General features: G+C 32.7%; 3 protein-coding genes across 5 annotated transcripts; all 3 read left to right on the top strand.

Moving 5' to 3' along the window:
• Positions 1-189: 189 nt before the first annotated feature.
• Positions 190-11,037, top strand: LOC146904394 (glycine-rich RNA-binding protein 3, mitochondrial-like). Of its 3 annotated transcripts, none has more exons than XM_085722390.1 (5): positions 190-328; positions 6,594-6,738; positions 6,813-6,881; positions 7,647-7,753; positions 10,665-11,037. In XM_085722390.1, the coding sequence occupies exons 2-5, from the start codon at positions 6,603-6,605 to the stop codon at positions 10,800-10,802; spliced, it is 450 nt and encodes a 149-aa protein (XP_085578516.1). In that variant the 5' UTR covers positions 190-328; positions 6,594-6,602; the 3' UTR covers positions 10,803-11,037. The 3 variants fall into 3 exon arrangements, with proteins under 3 accessions (XP_085578516.1, XP_085578515.1, XP_085578517.1); XM_085722389.1 differs by lacking the exon at positions 190-328 and adding an exon at positions 5,203-5,300; XM_085722391.1 differs by lacking the exon at positions 190-328 and adding an exon at positions 5,318-6,032.
• On the top strand, positions 206-3,397 carry LOC146904395 (glycine-rich RNA-binding protein 3, mitochondrial-like). The gene is made up of 5 exons (XM_085722392.1): positions 206-328; positions 1,473-1,617; positions 1,692-1,760; positions 2,525-2,631; positions 3,128-3,397. Exons 2-5 carry the CDS (start codon positions 1,482-1,484, stop codon positions 3,263-3,265), a joined length of 450 nt encoding a protein of 149 aa, XP_085578518.1. The 5' UTR covers positions 206-328; positions 1,473-1,481; the 3' UTR covers positions 3,266-3,397.
• Positions 11,038-12,777: 1,740 nt separating the features above from the next.
• LOC146904393 (glycine-rich RNA-binding protein 2, mitochondrial-like) lies at positions 12,778-16,625 on the top strand. The gene is made up of 5 exons (XM_085722387.1): positions 12,778-12,822; positions 13,982-14,126; positions 14,201-14,269; positions 15,047-15,153; positions 15,944-16,625. The coding sequence occupies exons 2-5, from the start codon at positions 13,991-13,993 to the stop codon at positions 16,364-16,366; spliced, it is 735 nt and encodes a 244-aa protein (XP_085578513.1). The 5' UTR covers positions 12,778-12,822; positions 13,982-13,990; the 3' UTR covers positions 16,367-16,625.
• Positions 16,626-21,762: the final 5,137 nt, after the last annotated feature.

Raw genomic sequence — 21,762 nt, 5'->3', positions numbered from 1 at the left:
CGTTCGTAAAACTTATACATTAAATAGAGGTGAATTACTCATCGTTATCGATGATTTTAGACACTAAAATGAAGAAAGATTCCGTTGTGAATGCTACAAATTTGCTTATTCACTCATTTATAATTTAAAAACCACAATTAAAATAAAAAAAAATTAAAAAAAAGTGGATACATTAAGAAAATCTAAACGGTTAATTCAAAAGCATGAAGACATCAAGAAGCCACCACGTATCAAGTTCCAAAACCCTAATTATTAAGCAAGGGTTTAAGAGTTTAAGCACTTTCATTTCATTGTTCGATTTCAGAAGCAGCCATAAGCGCTTTTCAAGGTAAGATCCCAACTTTTTCACTACCCATTTTCCCATTTCCATTCTGATTTCACTGTTTTCCCATTCAGCTTCTTTGGCTTTTGTTAACTTCTTCGTATTTACCTGTTTATTGAGTTTCTAGTAGTTGTATATTTTCAGTATTTTGACATTGATGGTGCTTAATATTGTGCAAGATTTGATTTTTAATGATCTAAGCTTTCTGTTTTGTGCAAAATTCAAATGGGTGTTCGAGAAAGCGAATCAAAATGAATGAATTAATTTGGGAATTTTAGTTTTGAGATTTGAGTATTGTTTATGTTAATGTTATTGTTTATATGTTGCGTGTTCTTTTAAGAAAATGTAAGTGATTGAAAAAATGACGTAATTGAATGTAATTTCATGTGTCAGTCGTGTTGGTGTCTCGGGACTGTCTCAGGACATCCAACACACCTTTAATTTGAAGTGTTAGTGTCTATAAAGCACAGACACGGCATGCTAAACACCTGTAATAATATGAAAAAAATAACATAATTGAATGTAATCTCATATACCAGCGTCGTGTTGGTGTCGGACACAGACACATGTCGGACACCTGACACAGCCTCGGTTAGAGGTACTAGTGATATATGCACAGTTACCTTTGTTTGGTACAAAAATCAATTACAAGTTTATTGTTTTAATTGGGAATTGGGAATAAATTGCTTGGTATAATGCTACTAAAAGCACATAATGTTATGACTATGAGATCATCATTGTCGTATTTTTTATTTTATTTTTGTGGGAGGGAGGAAAGAAAAATGGGGAAGATCAGAGGGACAAAATCAAGCTGAGAATGAAGAAAATAATCGTTTGTCATTGCACGCACAGCCCTGTATTCTGTTTGACAATTTTACACTACACGTTGTCGCTTATTATTCTTCAACTTTTTTGGTACATTGAAACGGAACTTGAAGGTGATGATCTGTATAACAGGAAAGCAGCAGGGATACATATAATTGCTTATTCTGCTGCTAATGTGAAATTAGATTTCATTTTCATCCGATAAAAATTCAATGAAGAATGAAACTTCCGATGGAATGCTTGTACTTAGCAGAGCATAAGTTACTATGAACAATTGATATATCATTTTACTGATGCTAATGTTCTGTGGTTTGATGGTTTTAAGGTTTGAGCAATGGCGTTCTTTGGTAAAATGGGAAAGTTACTCAAGAATTCTTCAATCAAGCACATCAATCATGATTTATCTATGTCTACTCCTTTGGCATTCCAAGCAATTAGATCCATGTCATCTGCAAAGCTTTATGTTGGAGGTACATTAGTTTATCATGTTGAACTGTCCGAATGGAATGTAGCTATAATTTTCTAATTTTCAATCTCAATGCAGGTATTTCGTATAGCACTGATGATGCGAGTCTCCGAGAATCTTTTGCTCCCTATGGAGAAGTTCTTGATGGTAATTTTCTTTCTGACTCTCACTATCTACTAGTTATTCATCATTTCAGGTAGAGGTAATATCAAAATAAAACAAGAGTTGTAAATTCTTTCTAAATCTAACATAGTGAGCTACCGCAAACAAGTATGATGTTCATTTTATATAGGCTTTATTGCACATTTGCTCCCCGAATTATCGCCATTGTGCGATTTTGGCTCCCATTATTTTTTGAGCGATTATTACCCTTTATGATTTGGTATTTCCCGTCCCAAATTTAAGCTGACAGGACATCGTTTGTATCCAACTCTTATAGCTAATGTGGCTTTTCTTTAAAATTAAAAACGCCAAAAAGCACCAAAAGTTTGAAATTGTAATTAGAGATTTCATTTGCTCTCACCTATATGGGTTGATTTTTGGCATTCTTTTATATTTAATTTTATAGAAAGGCATGCTGGCTATGAGAATTGGATGTCACATTAATAAATGATACCTTCCAGCGAAAATTTGGAGGACTAGCAAATCACAATAAGGGAAAACATAAGGGGCTAAAATCGCTCAAAAAAAGTGGGGGCGAAAATAGCATAATCCTGATATCTGGGAGACCAAAAGTGCAATTAAGTCTTTTATATATGATTTGATAGATTGGTTACTTTGTTTTGATAAAAGATAATTTTCATTGAAAGCAAAGGTCACACAAAATTGATGGCTGTTATAAGCATATGCATTCCATAACATGGGGATTATTGATTTCTGCACTGAAACTTTCGTTTCTATTGTTCTTCCAGCAAGAGTTATCATCGACCGTGAACAAGGCAGGTCCAAAGGATTTGGCTTCGTAACTTTTGCAACAAGCGAGGAAGCATCTTCTGCCCTTCAGGCCATGGATAACAAGGTATTATCAGTTTTTGTGATGATTCATCTTGTCGAGCATTCAAAAGATATACTCTCTTCGTCCTATAACAATTGGCATACTTGTTTATTTGACACAATTTAAGGAAAAACTATTAGTGAAAGAAAGAGAATGGTAATTTTACGAAATTATCGTTGTTAAGCATTGATGTATTCACCATTATAATGAATGTGAAAAATATAATGATGACTTGGGAAGAATGCACATAATATTAATTAGAGGGTTGTAGTTATTTTGAAAATGTTCAACTTATTGTAGGATGGAGTAAGATTTAGTAAAACATTTTACCAACTAATATTTATACTTGTATATAATTAATAATCAAAGAATGTCGATACATTTTTATAAGGCAGTTGTATTAGAATTTCACCATCAACTAATTGTTGCTGTTTGTTTCAATTAACTCATTTTGCTGCTCTTTGCAAAACTCAAAATGTTGGCAATGTTTCTTGTAGCATCTAAAATTATGTTGTAACAGGAACTTCATGGTCGGACAGTACGAGTGAACTATGCTCAAGAAAGGCCACGTTCTGGGTACAGTGGTGGTGGCTATGGCGGCGACGGTGGTGGCTATAGTGGTGGCGGCGGTGGTGGCTATGGTGGAGGCGGCTACTGACCTGGAAAATTTATCATGTATGCTTTGTAATTGGAAAATCACGAACCATTGTTTGAGTAGAAGCATAACTTTCTATTTTAGGTGTAATGTTATATTATGTTGAAACAAAATTGGAACTACTTTTTGGTTTCATTTTAAATTGGACGCGAGATTTGCTTCTCTGAGATTAAACTTAACGTAAGAGATTTGAAAATGCTAACTACAATTATTTATAATAGTTCCAAATTTTGTAATGTCTCAACTACCTCGATGAAAGTATTCCACCACTTTCTTTAAATCAATCACAAAATCAATGTTACCCAATTGAATATAACTCCAATGCTTCTCGAATATCAAATAAACACAACTAAAACCAAAGAGTCCTCACAAGCACATAACCTCTGTCATTGTCTTGGATGCACATACCAATACCCACCTTATTGCGAGAGGAGAAAAACGACACGTCTATATTGCAACTCATCTTATTGCGAGAGGAGAAAAAGGACACGTCTATATTGCATTTATACCTTCATTATATTTAATAAAAGTAAAATATTATATTTAATAAAAGTAAAATATTATAAATAGAATTTATCAAGCGAGAACTTTGAAAAAGTGAAAAGAACTTTGAAAAAGTGTAAAGGGAGTCGTAGTGCTTCTAGAACCATCTTCGTCATTTTCTTATTCAAGTATACCTTAAATATGAAAAAATAGATAATTCATATTCGAACCCAGACTCATACAAATCAACGTCTTTACCAATTACAAAGTGAGTTGTATTTAGGAACATACCAACCATCTTTATGAGCCCAAAATAAATTTCACCCCACAATAAAGAAGTCAATTTGGATTGGTGTCAATTTGCTAAATGATCATATGCAATCTCATCCACTATTCATTATTTACCTCATGTGGTCTACAATACTCATTATTGGATGAACGGTTAAAATCAACGCAGGATGGAAAACATAAGAGAGATAGCAGTAGATAATCCATATATTCAATTGATAAATAAAAGATTACTACTTTTACCACCCTAACCATTTCTCGCGCGCGTTGTAAATTTTACAAAAATGTCCATGAGTAATTCAGATTTTAAAATCCGAAATGATTTTTCACTAATTCGGATTTTATAATCCGAAATATGCTTATGTATAATCAGCAATCATAATCTCTCCCATTTCAGCAATTTTGAATTTTGCTTTTAAAAACAACAAAAAACAAAGTAAAAAAAAATGCTAAAAACATGTCAAATAAAATCATAAAAATATAAAAATACCACCCAAAAAATTCTAAATATCAAATAAAACTAATGCAAATTTTTTTGGATTTTTCTGAGAATATGAAAAATAAAAATGAAAAATGAGTCTAACGATGAAATTTTGGATTTTGAGAAACTGAGTCCCGTAAGAAGTACCTTATAGGGGAGTCTTGATCCTTGATTTTTTTTCTGATTTTCTGGCCAAGTTTCGGAGCAATCCGATCAAGGAGTCCGAAAACTAGATTTTTGAATAAGAACAACTAATAATGACCAAAAACAGAAGGATGAGAGTTAAGAAGATTAATATTGTTCATAAAATTACTATCTATATTACAAACATGTTTAGAATTTGTGTTAATACAGTTTAGATTGTATAGTCCGAACTATTTTTCTCTTGAAAAAAGTGTTTAGGGGGTGTTCAGATTATATAATCCAAACAAATCAAGGAACACACTTTATTTTTTTAAAATTTTTGGGTTATAAAATTCGAATTGCTTTCACCCTATACCAAAGGAAAAACTCAATTTAGATTTTAAAATCCGAAAATCACAAGAACATTTTGAAAATTTTACACGACGCTAATAAGGGATAGTGTGAGAAAAATAATACTCTAAATAAAAAAAAAATGGAGACATAGAGAAAATCTAAACGGTTGATGCAGAAGCATCTAGACATCACATAAGCAGCCACGTGGCAACCAAAGCCCTAAAAAAACAAATAATTAGGGTTTAAGCACTTTCATTTTATTTCATTGTTTCGTTTCGAGTTCTGAAGCAGCCATAATCGCTTTTCAAGGTACGCACTAAGATCTCAAGATCACAACTTTTTCACTACCCATTTTTCCCTTTTCAATTCTGATTTCACTGTTTATTTCTTCTTGTTCTTATTTACCTGTTAATTGGGTTTCTATTAGTTATATTTTTTCAGTATTTTTGACGTAGGTAATGCTTAATATTGTGAAAGATTTGATTTTTATTGTACAAAATTCAATTGGGTATTAGAGAAGGAGAATCAAAATGATAGAAATGACCTGAAATTTTTCTTTGATTTGATTCTTGAGTGATGTTAATGTTATGGTTGTTTTTTTTTCCTTAGATTTTTTTAATTTTTAATTTTTTGCTTATAACTTTGTGGTTTATTTACGGACATATAATCATGTATTAGAAATGAGTGGATAGAGTTTGATGGTTATTATTTCCTCAGTGTTGTCGATGGCGGAGGATTGAGTGACTTTAAGCGTAAAAGTTATATAATCATGTAAATTTATGTGTTTTACGAGAGAGAAAGTAATATACGAGAGAGATAGACACGAAGTCACCGTGAAATCCCAATCCTGTCACTAAATCCCAACCTGTCAATGGCAGACTACGGAAGATAATGGTTTGTTAAAACTCTGCTAGGCGAGCTTGTGCTTGTGCATTGCACAATAGCAGTTTGTTAAAATTCCACTACACTATAGTGATGCTATATCCGCCATTTGACAACAAGAGTTACCTTTTTTTTCGTGTACAATTAAGCAGTGACAGTGTAAGTTTATAATAATTTTCATTAAGAATGAATTGCTTGTTTGTTACTACTTAATTCTACTAAAAAACCTGTTATTACGAGGAAGATAAATGATGAAAGCTAGAGGGTAGAATGAAGAAGACAATATTTGTAATTGCACACACAACCCTGTACTCTGTTTGATGTATTACACTTCATTTTGTCACTTATAACTATTCAATAATTTTGGTACTTTGAAATGGATGATTTGTATAATAGCAAAGAAGCAGGGATACATACAACATCACTTAGAACCCTTTTATAAGCCTTCCCTACAAATGATGATTTGGGGATGAAATTGGCCATCCTACAAAATATATTTTGGTGGTCAATTTCATATGATAAAATTGCTATTTTTTTAATTCTTTTTATGGAACCGGTGGTGGAATGTTTGTACTTAGCAGACCTCAGATAAAATTGCTATTTTAATTCTTTTTATGGAACCGGTGGTGGAATGTTTGTACTTAGCAGATCATTAGTTACAGTTAACAATGGATATATTGTTTAAGTGATACTAATTTTCCGTGGTTTGATGTTTTCAAGGTTTGAGCAATGGCGTTCTTTGGTAAAATGGGAAAGTTAATCCAGAATTCTGCTGTCAAGCACATCAATCATGATTTATCTATGTCTACTCCTTCGTTATTTCAAGCAATCAGATCCATGTCATCTGCCAAGCTTTTTATTGGAGGTATGTTAGTTTATCATGTTAAATTTTAAAAATGGAATGTAGCTATAATTTTTCAAATTTCAATCGTAATGCAGGTGTTTCATATAGCACTGATGATAGTGGTCTCCGAGAAGCTTTTTCTCGCTATGGAGAAGTTCTTGATGGTAATTTTCTTTCTGACTCGCAATCTACCAATTTTTCATCATATCAGGTTGTAATATGAAATAAAACATGAGTTTCCACTTGTAAATTGTCTTTGAATCTTGCATAGTGAGCTAAAGCAAAAGCAAACCAGTATGATGCTTATTTTATATAGGCTTTATTAGACGTTTGACCCCCAGAGTATCATGATTGTGTGATTCTGGCCCTTCACGATTTGATATTCCCCGTCCCAAATTTGCACTAAGGGGACATCATTTACTGACATCCAACTTTCATAGTTAGTGTGGCTTTTCTTTAAAATTTAATAATAAAAACGCCAAAAAGTTTGAATTTCTAATTAGAGATTTCATTTGCTCTCCCCTGTTTGGGTTGATTTTTGGCGTTTTTAATATGTAATTTTAAAGAAAAGTCTGGTTGACGATCAGAGTTGGATGCCACAGCAATAAATGATGCATTATCAGTGTCAATTTGAAGGAAAATTCGGACGGAGACTACCAAATCAGAAAGGGAAAAACATAAGGGACTAAAATCGCTCAAAATAAAGTGGGGGGCCAAAATCGCTCAACTGTGATACTTGGAGGACCCAAAGTGCAACTAAGCCTTTTATATATGATTTGATAGAGTGCTTACGTTGTTTTGGTAAAAGATAATTTTCATTAAGTAATAGTCATATAAAAAAGGCGGCGGCTGTGATAAGCATATGTATTTCATGATATTGTGGTTATTGATTTCTGCACTGAAACCTCTCATTTTTAATGTTCTTCCAGCAAAGATTATCACGGATCGTGAAACAGGCAGGTCCCGAGGTTTTGGCTTCATAACTTTCGCAACTAGCGAGGAAGCATCCTCTGCCCTGCAAGCCATGGATAACCAGGTATTATCAGTTTTCGTGATGATTTCATCTTACTAAATTCTAAAAGTCACCAATTCACATGGTAAGCATGACTTTCTGCCTCATTTATGAAAGTACATTTAGGGTTTGGCTAACATGTGCAATATTGCACATGTTAAAAGCAACTAAAAGTAGCAAGTTTTTATTGAAAAACAACAATTATTTATTAAATAGTTATATATTTAATACATAACGTATAAGTTCCAATGCGAAGTTACTATTTTAAATTCTTAACTGCACATGATAGAAAAACCCTTACATTTATTTAGCCAAAATAAGATAAAAATAATAAATGCATATGTGGCTGTAGTATCCTAAGGTATTCTCTTTGTTAATGATTCTTTGTTCTACATATTCAATTTTTACATTTTTTAGATCTCTTGAAGAATATATTTAAAAAGGATGATATTAGAGAACCCATGCAAATTCTTTCAAAATGGGAATTAGATTTCAAAAGCCTGACTGAGTATTGAAAACATATACTTCCATCCTATAATAATTTGCATACTTGCTTGTTTCACAAATTTAAGGAAAAACTATTGACGAAAGATAGAGAATATTATTTTTACCAAATTATCATTGTTAAGCATTGGTGTATTCACCATTATCCTGATGAAAAATAGAGAATATTATTTTTTTACCAAATTATCCTTGTTAAGCATTGGTGTATTCACCATTATCATAAATGCAAATTGAAATATAACGACTTGGGAATGATGCATATAGTATTAGTTAGAGGGTAATAGTTTTTTGTGATAATGTGACAATTATTGTGGCTCGGAGGGAGCAAGATTTAGTAAAACACTAGACTCTAACCCGTACGATGTACGGGTTTTGTAGAGTTTCTTATATAAGCATCAAAGTGATTATATTATTAACATTAGTTTGCATCAACAAAAATAAAAATGGAATAAAAGTCATAAATTAAATTATGTGAAATTAATCAAACATGAAAATAAACACAATAAAAATGAGTGTTAGTGGCTTAAAAAAAAGGCCTTTAAGATTACATATCCATTTTAGAAGCAACTATATTTCAATAAAAATGTTAGTGGTCTAGTGGTAAAAGCTCTAAGGTGTTGTTATGGGTAGTTGGTTCAATTCCTTGCAAAACAATTTTTAAAAAAAATATATTTAGACCCGCCAAAAAGGGCAGGATTAGGGTTAATTAAGGTTGATTGAAGAATATCTAACATTTATATATATATATATATATATATATATATATATATATATATATATATATATATATATATATATAAAGACATCCGTTCCTTTATAAAAATGAAAAAGATTCGTTAGGATTTTTATAGAATTTTTCAAGCATGTGATATTTTTTTATTTTTTTTATTTTAAGGAATGTGATAGTTTTTTGTTTCTTTTGTTTTTAGGGAGGTATGTGATAGTTTTATTGTCACGAGATATACCACGTAATAATTTGATTTATTTATGATTTAGAAAAATATTGATTTACATTATGTCAACATGTGGAAAGACGGGCATTCACATAGCCGTCTTTTCGTTTTTTATTACGCTAACACATATAGATTATGAACGATATTTTATATAAAAAAGTTTATATAGATTAAAATTATAAGCATAAATATTTATGAATTTCAAATGTAACAAACAAAATTGTTTAAGGTATAGTTTGAATAACAAAAGTCAGCCTAAAATCCTCTATTGTTTATAAATATAGTACAAAGATATCATTAATAATTGTAACAAAAAAAATATCATTAATAAGTGTACAACAACTTGTCAAAAAAAAAAGTCTACAGAAACAATAGATATATACAAACAATGACACAACAGGATATGAATAAAAAGCTTATCAGCGAGGAGAAATATTAGGGATTGCTGCATTTTAGAAGGAATTTGTTAGTTTAAATTGGTGCGCTGCATTTTAGATGGAATTTGTTAGGTTAAATTGTTGCTAATCTAATGCAGAATTTTAGAGGGAAATTATTAGGTTAAGTTAATGCAGACCTAATAAGATTAATAAATAAGGATAAATAAGGATAAAAAAGGCATGAAATTGGTGGGCATGAAATTGGTGCGATGCATTTTTTTAGATGAAATTTGTTATGTTAAATAATTGCAAACCTAAAAGTGTAGAAAATATTTGATTCAAAAAAAAAAAGGAGGATAGAAATGAAATTTGTTAGGTTAAAAAATAAGGATTCGGCTGGCCAAAATTATAGCAAACTTGATAAAAAAATTCGGCTGACATTAAGTAAGATGATCAATGGCTAAAATTGAATGGCACCTAAATGTGCAAGATCCAATGGCTCAGAAAAGTGGAGGGAAAAATGGGGGGAAAATATTAGGGCAACAATAACTTGAAGGTTAAGCTTTAGTAATTAAGATATTTGCTTCATAAAAAAAAGGCAAGAGGATAGGAATAAAATTGGTGCGATGCATTTTTTTAGATGAAATTTGTTATATTAAATAATTGCAAACCTAAATGTGTAGAAAATATTTGATTCAAAAAAAAAAGGAGGATATGAATGAAATTTGTTAGGTTAAAAAATAAGGATTCGGCTGGCCAAAATTATAGCAAACTTGATAACAACATTCGGCTGACATTAAGTAAGATGATCAATGGCTAAAATTGAATGACTCCTAAATGTGCAAGATCCAATGACTCAGAAAAGTGGAGGGAAAAATGGGGGGAAAATATTAGGGCAACAATAGCTTGAAGGGTTAAGCTTTAGTAATTAAGATTTTACCAACTTCTATTTGTACAATTTTTTATATGGCAGTTGTCTTAGAATTTCACCATCAACTAATTGTTGCTGTTTGTTTCAATTGACTCATTTTGTTGCTCTTTGCAAAACTCAAAATGTTGACAATGTTTCTTGTAGCATCTAAATTATGTTGGTTGTCACAGGAACTTGATGGTCGGACAGTACGAGTGAACTATGCTACAGAAAGGGCACGTCCTGGGTTTGGTGGCGGCGGTGGCTATAGTGGCGGCGGTGGCTATAGTGGTGGCGGCGGTGGTGGCTATGGTGGAGGCGGCTACTGACCTGGAAAATTTATCATGTATGCTTCGTAATTGGAAAATCACTAACCATTGTTTGAGTAGAAGCATAATTTTCTATTTTAGGTGTAATGTTATATTATGCAGAAACAAAATTGGAATTACTTTTTGGTTTCATCTTTAAATTGGACACGAGATTTTCTTCTCTGAGATTAAACTCGACATATGAGATTTAAAAATGCTAACTACAATAATTTTTACAATTATTAATAGTTTCAAATTTTGTAATGTCTCTAATACCTCGATGAAAGTATTCCATCACTTTCTTTAAATCAATCACAAAATCAACGTTACCCAATTGAATATAACTCCAATGCTTCTCGAATATCAAATAAACACAACTAAAACCAAAGAGTCCTCGCAAGCACATAACCTCTGTCATTGTCTCAGATGCACATACCAATACCCACATTATTGCGAGAGGAGAAAAACGACGCGTCTATATTGCAACTTCCCTTATTGCGAGAGGAGAAAAAGGACGCGTCTATGTTGCACTTATACCTTCATTATATTTAATAAAAGTAAAATATTATAAATAGAATTTATCAAGCGAGAACTTTGAAAAAGTGAAAAGGGAGTCGTAGTGCTTCTAGAACCATCCTCATTATTTTCTTATTCAAGTAGTCTAGTGATTATACTTACATACCTTAAATATAAAAAGTAGATAATTCATATTCGAACCCAAACTCATACAAATCAACGTCTTTAACAATTACCAAGTGAGTTGTATTTACGATCATTTTTTTGTTGTTGAGGGGATTATTTACGATCATAACAACCATCTTTATGAGCCCAAAATAAATTTCACCCGGCAATAAAGAAGTCAATTTGGATTGGGGTCAATTTGCTAAATGATCATATGCAATCTCATCCACTAATCTTGATTTACCGCATGTGGTCTACTCATTATTGGATGAACGGTTAAGATCAACGCAGGATGGAAAACATAAGAGAGATAGCACTAGATGATCCATATATTCAATTAATAAATAAAAGATTACTATTTTTCCCACCCTACCCATTTCTCGCGCGCCCCTGTAAATTTTACAAAAATGCCCATGAGTAATTCGGATTTTAAAATCCGAAATGATTTTTCACTAATTCAGATTTTATAATCTAAAATATGCTTATGAATAATTAGCAATCAAAATTTCTCCAATTTCGGCAGTTTTGAATTTTACTTTTAAAAACAACAAAAAAAAAATGCTAAGAACCTGTTGAATAAAATCATAAAAATACAACAAAAAATTCTAAATATCAAATAAAACTAATGCAAATTTTTTCGGATTTTTATGAGAATATGAAAAAAAATGAAAAATGAGTCTAAACAATGAAATTTTGGATTTTGAGAGACAGAGTCCCCTAAGAAGTCCCTTCTAAGAGAGTCCTTATCCTTGATTTTTTTTCTTCTGATTTTCTGGCCAAGTTTTGGAGCAATCCGATCAAGTAGCCCGAAAACCAAATTTTTGACTAGGAACAACTAATAAAGACAAAAAAAATAGAAGGATGAGAGTTAAGAAGTGTTTAGAATTTATGTTGATACAGTTCGAATTTATGTTAAACAGTTCGAATTATATAATCCGAACTATTTTTCCATTGAAAAAAGTGTTTAAGTGGTGTTCGGATTATATAATCCAAAATCCGAACAAATCAAGGAACGCGATTTAATTTTTGAAATTTTTGGATTATAAAATCTGAATTGCTGAAAAACTCATTTATTCACCCCTTAATAAAGAAAAAACTCAGTTTAAATTTTAAAATTCGAAAATCACAACATTTTTTGAAATTTACCAAAACGGATAGTGTGAGAAAAATAATAGTCTAAATAAAAAAGTGGAGACATAGAGAAAATCTAAACGGTTGATGCAGAAGCATCTAGACATCACATAAGCTGCCACGTGGCAACCTCCAAAGCCCAAAAAAACAAATAATTAGGGTTTAAGCACTTTCATTTTATTTCATTGTTTCGTTTCGAGTTCTGAAGCAGCCATAATCGCTTTTCAAGGTACGCACTAAGATCTCAAGATCACAACTTTTTCAATACCCATTTTTCAATTCTGATTTCACTGTTTATTTCTTGTTCTTATTTACCTGTTAATTGGGTTTCTATTAGTTATATTTTTTCAGTATTTTTGACCTAGGTAATGCTTAATATTTTGAAAGATTTGATTTTTATTGTACAAAATTCAATTGGGTGTTACAGAAAGAGAATCAAAATGATAGACATGAACTGAAATTTTTCATTGATTTGATTTTTGAGTGATGTTAATGTTATGGCTTTTTTTTCTTAGATGATTTTTGCGGACATATAATCATGTATTAGAAATGAATGAATAGAGTTTGATGGTTATCGTTTTCATAGTGTTGTCAACCGCGGATTGGGATTCAATGACTTTAAGAGGTAAAAATCACGGTGACTTTAATGTAAATTTGTGTTTTACGGGGGTGAGAAAGTAATATACGAGACTGTGAAATCCCAATCCTGTCACTAAATCCTAACCTGTCAATCGCGGATTACGTAAAATAATGGTTTGTTCAAACTCCGCTAGGCGAGATTGTGCATTGCACGATAGCAGTTTGTTAAAATTCCACTACACTATAGTGATGCTATATCCGTCATTTGACAACAAAGTTGCCTTTTTTCGTGTACAAATAAGCAACTACAGTATAAGTTTAAAATAATTTTAATTAAAAATGAATTGCTTGTTTGTTACTACTTACTGCTACCAAAAAACCTGTTATTACCACTATGAGGAAGATAAATGATGAACGCTAGAGGGTAGAATGAATAAAACAATATTTGTTATTGCCACACAACCATGTACTCTGTTTGATGTATTACACTTCACGTTGTCACTTATAACTATTCAATAATTTCGGTACTTGGAAATGGGTCGATTTGTATAATAGCAAAGAAGCAGAGATACATTCAACCCCACTTAGAACCCTTTTTTAAGCCTTCCCTACAAATGGTGATTTGGGGATGAAATCGGCCATCCTCCAAAATAGATTTTGGTGGTCAATTTTATCAGATAAAATTGCTATTTTAATTCTTTTTATGGAACCGGCGGTGAAATGTTTGTACTTAGCAGATCATAAGTTACAATTAACAATGGATATATTGTTTAAGTGATACTAATTTTCCGTGGTTTGATGTTTTCAAGGTTTGAGCAATGGCGTTCTTTGGTAAAATGGGAAAGTTACTCCAGAATTCTGCTGTCAAGCACATCAATCAGGATTTATCTATGTCTACTCCTTCGTTATTTCAAGCAATCAGATCCATGTCATCTGCCAAGCTTTTTATTGGAGGTATGTTAGTTTATCATGTTAAATTTTAAAAATGGAATGTAGCTATAATTTTTCAAATTTTAATCATAATGCAGGTGTTTCATATAGCACTGATGATAGTAGTCTCCGAGAAGCTTTTTCTCGCTATGGAGAAGTTCTTGATGGTAATTTTCTTTCTGACTCGCAATCTACCAATTTTTCATCATATCAGGTTGTAATATGAAATAAAACATGAGTTTCCACTTGTAAATTGTATCTGAATCTTGCATAGTGAGCTAAAGCAAAAGCAAACCAGTATGATGCTTATTTTATATAGGCTTTAATAGACTTTTGGCCCCCAGAGTGTTGTGATTGTGCGATTTTGGCCCTTTATGTTTTGATATTCCCCATCCCAAATTTGCACTAAGGGGACATCATTTACTGACATCCAACTTTCATAGTTAGTGTGGCTTTTCTTTAAAATTTAATAATAAAAACGCCAAAAAACACCAAAAAGTTTGAATTTCTAATTAGAGATTTCATTTGCTCTCATCTGTACGGGTTGATTTTTGGTGTTTTTAATATTTAATTTTAAAGAAAAGTCCGGTTGACGATCAGAGTTGGATGCCACAGCAATAAATGATGATTATCAGTGTCAATTTGGAGGAAAATTCGGATGGAGACTACCAAATCAGAAAGGGAAAAACATAAGGGACTAAAATCGCTCAAAATAAAGTGGGGGGCCAAAATCGCTTAACTGTGATACTTGGAGGACCCAAAGTGCAACTAAGCCTTTTATATATGATTTGATAGAGTGCTTAACTTTGTTTTGGTAAAAGATAATTTTCGTTGAAAGTAATAGTCATATAAAAAAAGCGGCGGCTGTGATAAGCATATGTATTTCATGATATTGTGATTATTGATTTCTGCACTGAAACCTCTCATTTTTAATGTTCTTTCAGCAAAGATTATCATGGATCGTGAAACAGGCAGGTCCCGAGGTTTTGGCTTCATAACTTTCGCAACTAGCGAGGAAGCATCCTCTGCCCTGCAAGCCATGGATAACCAGGTATTATCAGTTTTCATGATGATTTCATCTTGCTAAATTCTAAAAGTCACCAATTCACATGGTAAAACACCTTTTGTTCATACAAGGAGTTGGAGGAAGCAATTACATGATAGAAAAACCCTTACATTTATTTAGCCGAAATAAGTTAGAAATAATAAATGCATATGTGGCTGTAATATCATAAGGTATTCTCTTTGTTAATGATTCTTTGTTCTACATAATTTGTTTTTACATTTTTTAGATCTCTTGAAGAATATATTTAAAAAGGAAATTCTTTCAAAATGGGAATTAGATTTCAAAAGCCCGACTGAGTATTCAAAAATAATTTGCATACTTGCTTGTTTCACAAATTTAAGGAAAAACTATTGATGAAAGATAGAGAATATTATTTTTACCAAATTATCATTGTTAAGCATTGTTGTATTCACCATTATCATGATGAAAGATGGAGAATATTATTTTTACCAAATTATCCTTGGTAAGCATTGGTGTATTCACCATTATCATAAATTCAAATTGAAATATAACGACTTGGGAATGATGCATATAGTATTAGTTTGAGGGTAATAGTAGTTTTGTGATAATGTGACAATTATTGTGGCACGGAGGGAGCAAGATCTAGTAAAACATTTTACCAACTTCTATTTGTACAATTTTTTATATGGCAGTTGTCTTAGAATTTCACTTACAACTAATTGTTTATTTCAATTGACTCATTTTGTTGCTTTTTGCAAACCTCAAAATGTTGGCAATGTTTCTTGTAGCATCTAAATTATGTTGGTTGTCACAGGAACTTCATGGTCGGACAGTACGAGTGAACTATGCTACAGAAAGGGCACGTCCTGGATTTGGTGGTGGTGGTGGTTATGGCGGCGGTGGCTATGGCGGTGGTGGCGGTGGTGGAAATTATGGTGGCGGTGGCTATGGTGGTGGTGGCGGAAATTATGGTGGTGGTGGTACATATGGTCGCAATGATTATAACAGTAGTGGAAGCTATGCAAGTGGTGGTGCCCCAGACAGCTATACTGGTGGCCATGTCGGGACTACTTATGCAGCTGGTGGTGAATTCAGCAGCAACTCTAATTTGGGATATGGTAGCCACCAGGATGACGGAATAGGAGAAGGTAAGAATGAATTTGGTGAGCCGTTAGATAACAACCATGTGCCAGAGAACAATGATCAATCTGATGACTATGCTGAGACCCGTAGGTGAGGTCAGATATTTTCATCATGAATGAATTCCTTTCGAAGAGCGAGTAAATTGTGGATTGATGATATAATCAAATGTGTTTTCAGAACTTCGTTGTTTGGCTTCAATTTGGTAGTTTTGTCAGCTCAATGACTGATGTAAAAATAAGAGCTTTCTAGGATTGTTTGCAATGGAATTTACAATGATTTAATTTTTCAACTATTTGATACAAAAACCGACTTTATTATTTATAGTCAGTTATGTGACATAGATGTTCTGATAATGGGACAAGGATTCTCTCCGGTGGCTTTTTCAGTGCACACGGTCCAGTGACAATCTGCATTTGATTTACTATATTATAACGATTAAGGTCAAGTAGGCATAAGAGCTGACCATTTCAAAGCACCTGCTTTTCACCTCCCTAGCTTCCAAGAAATCTCATGTTTTATGATGGGAGTCATATGTTTTGACAGTGTAAAGATTCTTTACACCGAAAAGATTTTTAAGCTTATGAAGGGAGTAAATTGTTAGTAGTTTGATCATTCAAAAGGTTTTATTTATTTATTTTTTTAAACTAGTTACATCAATTTTGTTTGATTTTTTATTTATATTCAAGATCAAAGTAGTAATTATTTGTGGCATTGTCAATTTGGAGGGTGTCAACCTTCATAAGAACGGGGTTATACGTCGCATAACCAAAGTTCAAGACCAAAGTTCAAGAGGAGTAAGTGTAATTTATTTGTGCAACTTTAAACTTCATAGGTACCAAGATATCATTAACCGTTGCAACGGGGAAATTTTAAGATTCTTCGTAAGTTTCTGTACAAAAAAAAAAAAAAGGATACTTTGTAAGTTAGTGTTTGGTAGTAATATACTCTTTCCGTATCAAAATATAAGTAAAAATTGATCGGCAAAAGTTGACGTCTGTGGTCTAAAATTTGTATTAAATACATCAATTTTTATTGATTCATTTTTGTTTATATTTTTGAACGAAGAGGGTATGATGAATACAAATTTAGACCATTTTTAAATACTCTATCTTCTCCATCCTCTCTGTGTCTTCTTACTTTTCACCAATCTCTTTCTCTGCACCTTAACACACTTTTTCCTTGTGTGCTTGAGAGGGAGAAAGATCGAATTTCGGCAGCACTTTCTTAGTTGTGGCTTACTTCCTCAACACATGTTTATATTCAAAGGGTTCTGAATTACATCGGAGAAATCACGGTCACTATTTTTCTTACGCAAGCAAATTTAAGGCATTACGCAAGCAAATTTAAGGCAATTTATTCCAAAAATTGTAGCAAAATAATCGAGAATTAAATCAAAAATATTGCAAGAAACATGAGGTAAAGCTCTCATTGCAAGAGTATATGAGCTACCGTTTGCTTGACGTCTAATAAACACAACTTGATAGCTGTTATAATTTTCAAGTAAGATTTACAATCTTGCAAAACTAAACCATACTTCAAGTGATTCAACTTCTCTGAGTGCACATCATCAATAACCATTTTGCAATCTAATTCAAAGATCACATGATTGTATCCTAATGAGACAATCCAATTGAGGCCTTGGAGCAACCCCCTAACTTCACCCTCACATGCTCACATGGCAACACTACATATTAAACTGGTGCAACAATGGGGTTTGGCCTAACCAAGCTAGCAACCGTTTGTATAAATGATTGTAGCTCAAGTCCAAGGACGACAAGATCGAGATTTCTTCCCCATACTGGCATCACCGCGTTAGTGAGATCAAACGACAAGCGATTGCACGAAAAGTTGAGTTCCGAGTGTTTGTTTTATTCTGCCCAAATATAAAAGAAGGGTCACCCATAAGAATATCAAATAAGTATAAAATATATGTAAATTAATGAATTTATATAATTTTTTTAAGCATAAGAATAAAGATGTGATAGCTACCATTTCTTTTGATTAAAAAATTTAAAAGAGATCAATACTTTACATAGTTTTAATACCCATGTGGTCCGTGGTACAATCTTGAAGATTTTTAAGGTAGATAACAAATTTAATACCTTTTCAATTAAGCTCGTGGGAGTTCAGATGCTTCCTACCCCTTGCAGTATATCTTATTCTAATCTCTTTTCACACATGAAGAATTAATATAATTTACTACAACATAATGCTGGATCGCCTATATAAAGAGAATTTGGTTTCATTTTGATACACACACAAAAACTCATACACATTTTAAGTTAAGCACAAGTCATATATAAGAAAGATATGGATATGAGCAACAATAAAGTTATTTGGGTTCTCATGCTTGCCTTGGTGGTTTTGGCTACCATATCTCAGGCCAAAGTTTGTGAAGATGGTAACTTAGGTCAAATTTGCAAAGGTGCTGATAAAACATGCTGCGAACCGTTGGTTTGTAGTGGTGGGTTTGTAGGAACCTGCATTAAGCCAAAACCATCTTGCAAGAAAATGGGCGAACAATGCACTCCACAAAGAGTACCATGCAAAGGGCCAAGGTGCCCTCCACAACTACCAACATGCAAAGGGTGCAATCCACAATTACCACCACCATGCAAAGGGACAGGCTGCCCTCCACAAAGACTACCATGCAGAGGGACAGGTTGCCCTCTACCACCATGCCCATTCCCGTGCGTTCCACAAATAACACCATGCTGCGAACCCTTATCGTGCTTCAACGGTCGTTGTGTGTTTCCATCCACCTAGGCTCAGTCCAAAATTCTCTGCCATATCCGTTATAAATAGTGGCAGAGATCTTGGCGAGCCTAACACCAGATAGAAATTCACCAAGTCTTATACGAGACAGTATTCTCGCCTTAAGTTAAGATTAAACCATGATGCAAAATCCGTGTAGTACACAGATTTGTGATCTACATTCTATGTTTTGTTTATTTGCTTAAATCTTGGTAGATTTCTTTTTGTTTTGAAGTTCATTTGGACTTTTGTTGTATGTCTACTAACAATAAAGTGATTAGATAAAAAGTTTAATTTGCTCAGAAGTAACGTTTCTTCCTTTTTGGTTTAGTAATTCCAATTCGATGTTGTGTTCCAATTCGATGTTGTGTTGTAAACTTAAAATTGTTTGTGAATCCATAGAATGGCTATGCTCATGAGATGTTGTAAGAGGCATAAATGGATGAAGAAGATGATGGTTTTAGTAGGGTTATTATTTTTTTCAGAAAATGATGAAGTATATGAAGAATTAAGATGAAGATGAAGGATGGAGTATAGATAGTTTTAAGCCAACCCGAAAATGACAAATGTACTAGAGTTAATGTTTTTTTTTTTCTCTCCTTAAAACTAACAAAAGGTACTAACATGACTAAGATACGTACAATGAGGGGATCAAAACGGAACAAAAACTATTTAGAGTACCAAAATAAAATCCAAAACCAATTTAAAAAGACAAAAAGGGAAGTTTAGATTAAAATTAATTAAGAATGCATATAATTCTAAAAGATAAAGATAGATGAACATGGCACACAATGTTTTTTTTTTTTGGGTACAAACATGGCACACAATGTTATTATCTATTTATTTATGAGTTTAATTATTTAAACAACTCAACTATATTTTCTAAATATTTTTACCACTCATAATAATTTTTAAAATAGGATCCACTCTTCTCATAATATACGCAAAACTTATATTTTACATTAGTATATTTAATACTCCCTCCGGTCCTAAATATAAGCAAATTTAACTTTTTAGGTTCATTCAATTAATGATGTATGTGGTTCATATTATGGACCACATACATCATTAATTGAATGAATTTAAAAAGTCAAACTTATTTATATTTAGGACCCGAGGGAGTGCTGTATAATTGAAAGAGGCACAGAAAAGCTAGTGACTTTGCTGGGGAATGATGACTTAATATTACTACGATTCTTCATTCCAAATACACATGCCTTCCTGACACTGTGGCATTGGTGAATGTGTTGACGACTTTAAATTAGTGTTGTCTATATGTATTCGAACAATTTTAGTTAATGTAAAATGAGTTTGTTCGCATAGCTTGTTAAAAAAAAAGTTTGTTCGCGTATTCATCTTAAAAATGATGTATTTTTTACTTCTCAAATCATCCAAATAATTAATCAAAAACTCCTACGAATCTTCTTATTCATTCCTTCCATACTCCAACATTTCCAATGGTCCACCAAATTTAGAGGAGAGATAAAAAAGTTTTTCAGCCACATAATAACCTCTAACAAAATTGTATCTGTCACTTCACAATGTAAAAAAAAAAAAAACGATTAAACGATTCTTCCACAGTTCTTCATAAAACACAAGCAGTCAAGACTACCGAAAGTAAAATATTCCACCTAACAAAATTACTTCTCATCCAAATACGTTTAAGAGGAAGTTTTCAATAGAAAGCCACCCCTTTTGAAATTGCATGACTTTTCCAAATGCATTCAAAAACTCCCTTCACTTCTATACAACCATTTTGTAGCAACTTTTGTGACAACCATCTTCTCTTGGTCAAAAATTAATGAACAAAAATGGGTTTTGTACAAGCCTCTGAAGTATTGTTGATAACAATGAATGAAAGAACAATTGTATATGCTAATATTGTTGGAACAAAATGTGTTTAACAATAAACCTTAAAGAGTTTTGATGATAACAAGGTATTAAAAATTGTAAATTGGACTAGCTAATATTTGTTCAAGTGTACAGGACCACAGTTAAAAAGTTACATTATTAATTGGTTCTGAATGAGCAAATAAAGAGCAAAAGAAAATGAAGCTTAGGCGCTTCTGAAGGCAATACGCTCCTGAAGACGGAAAGAGCTCCTGAAGAATAGTGCTCCTGAAGAAATGGTGCTCCTGAAGATTACTGCTTCTGAAGACAAGAGGTCCAGAAGCCACATCATCAGAAGCTGCGTTATCAGAAGCTGCGTTATCAGAAGCTGCATCATCAGAAGCTGCCTCATCAGAAGTCATTTCACCAGAAGCTGAAAATCAACTGGAATTGCAAAGATTCAAGGATTGAAGAATCATCACTGCAAAAGCTGTTTATTGGATTCAAAAACACAACAAAAGATTAGTGGAATTTTGCAATGGTCATTTCAAAGGTGTTTGAAGGCATGTGCTTACAATTTGGACGAAAGCGTTGACATTGTACGAACTTACAACCACCTTCTCCACTACTCTGTTTTGTGTCCACACTACAAGACAAGAAAACAGCTCCAGAATACGGCTTCGCCTGCATAGATGTTCCTTTGGATAAGGAATGGATTTCAAATTGGTTCTTCATAGGACAACAACCAAATCAGGCAAAAGATCAAAGGTGAAAGATCAAGCTTCAACAACGACTCTTTGATGTGCTGGCAATTTCACAACGTCTCTTTCACACCTCTATATAAAGGAGTGAAGGCTTAGAGATTTGGCAATGCTGAACGACAGACTCTCAATATTTTTACTAGTG

This window comes from Medicago sativa, chromosome 7 (genome assembly GCF_051527215.1).
Source record: "Medicago sativa cultivar Bolivia chromosome 7, Bolivia_mono, whole genome shotgun sequence".
NCBI lineage: Eukaryota > Viridiplantae > Streptophyta > Magnoliopsida > Fabales > Fabaceae > Medicago > Medicago sativa.
The sequence above is the reverse complement of the archived record's forward strand: the minus strand, read 5'-3'. Positions and strand labels throughout refer to the sequence as shown.

Bases quoted from the DNA above. Each gene is read 5' to 3' on its own strand.
- LOC146904395 (XM_085722392.1), top strand. From the start codon at position 1,482: ATGGCGTTCTTTGGTAAAATGGGAAAGTTACTCAAGAATTCTTCAATC. The intron at 1,761-2,524 runs GTAATTTTCTTT...TTGTTCTTCCAG, and splicing joins CTATGGAGAAGTTCTTGATG to CAAGAGTTATCATCGACCGT. The intron at 2,632-3,127 runs GTATTATCAGTT...ATGTTGTAACAG, and splicing joins TTCAGGCCATGGATAACAAG to GAACTTCATGGTCGGACAGT.
- LOC146904394 (XM_085722390.1), top strand. From the start codon at position 6,603: ATGGCGTTCTTTGGTAAAATGGGAAAGTTAATCCAGAATTCTGCTGTC. The intron at 6,882-7,646 runs GTAATTTTCTTT...ATGTTCTTCCAG, and splicing joins CTATGGAGAAGTTCTTGATG to CAAAGATTATCACGGATCGT. The intron at 7,754-10,664 runs GTATTATCAGTT...TGGTTGTCACAG, and splicing joins TGCAAGCCATGGATAACCAG to GAACTTGATGGTCGGACAGT.
- LOC146904393 (XM_085722387.1), top strand. From the start codon at position 13,991: ATGGCGTTCTTTGGTAAAATGGGAAAGTTACTCCAGAATTCTGCTGTC. The intron at 14,127-14,200 runs GTATGTTAGTTT...ATCATAATGCAG, and splicing joins TGCCAAGCTTTTTATTGGAG to GTGTTTCATATAGCACTGAT. The intron at 15,154-15,943 runs GTATTATCAGTT...TGGTTGTCACAG, and splicing joins TGCAAGCCATGGATAACCAG to GAACTTCATGGTCGGACAGT.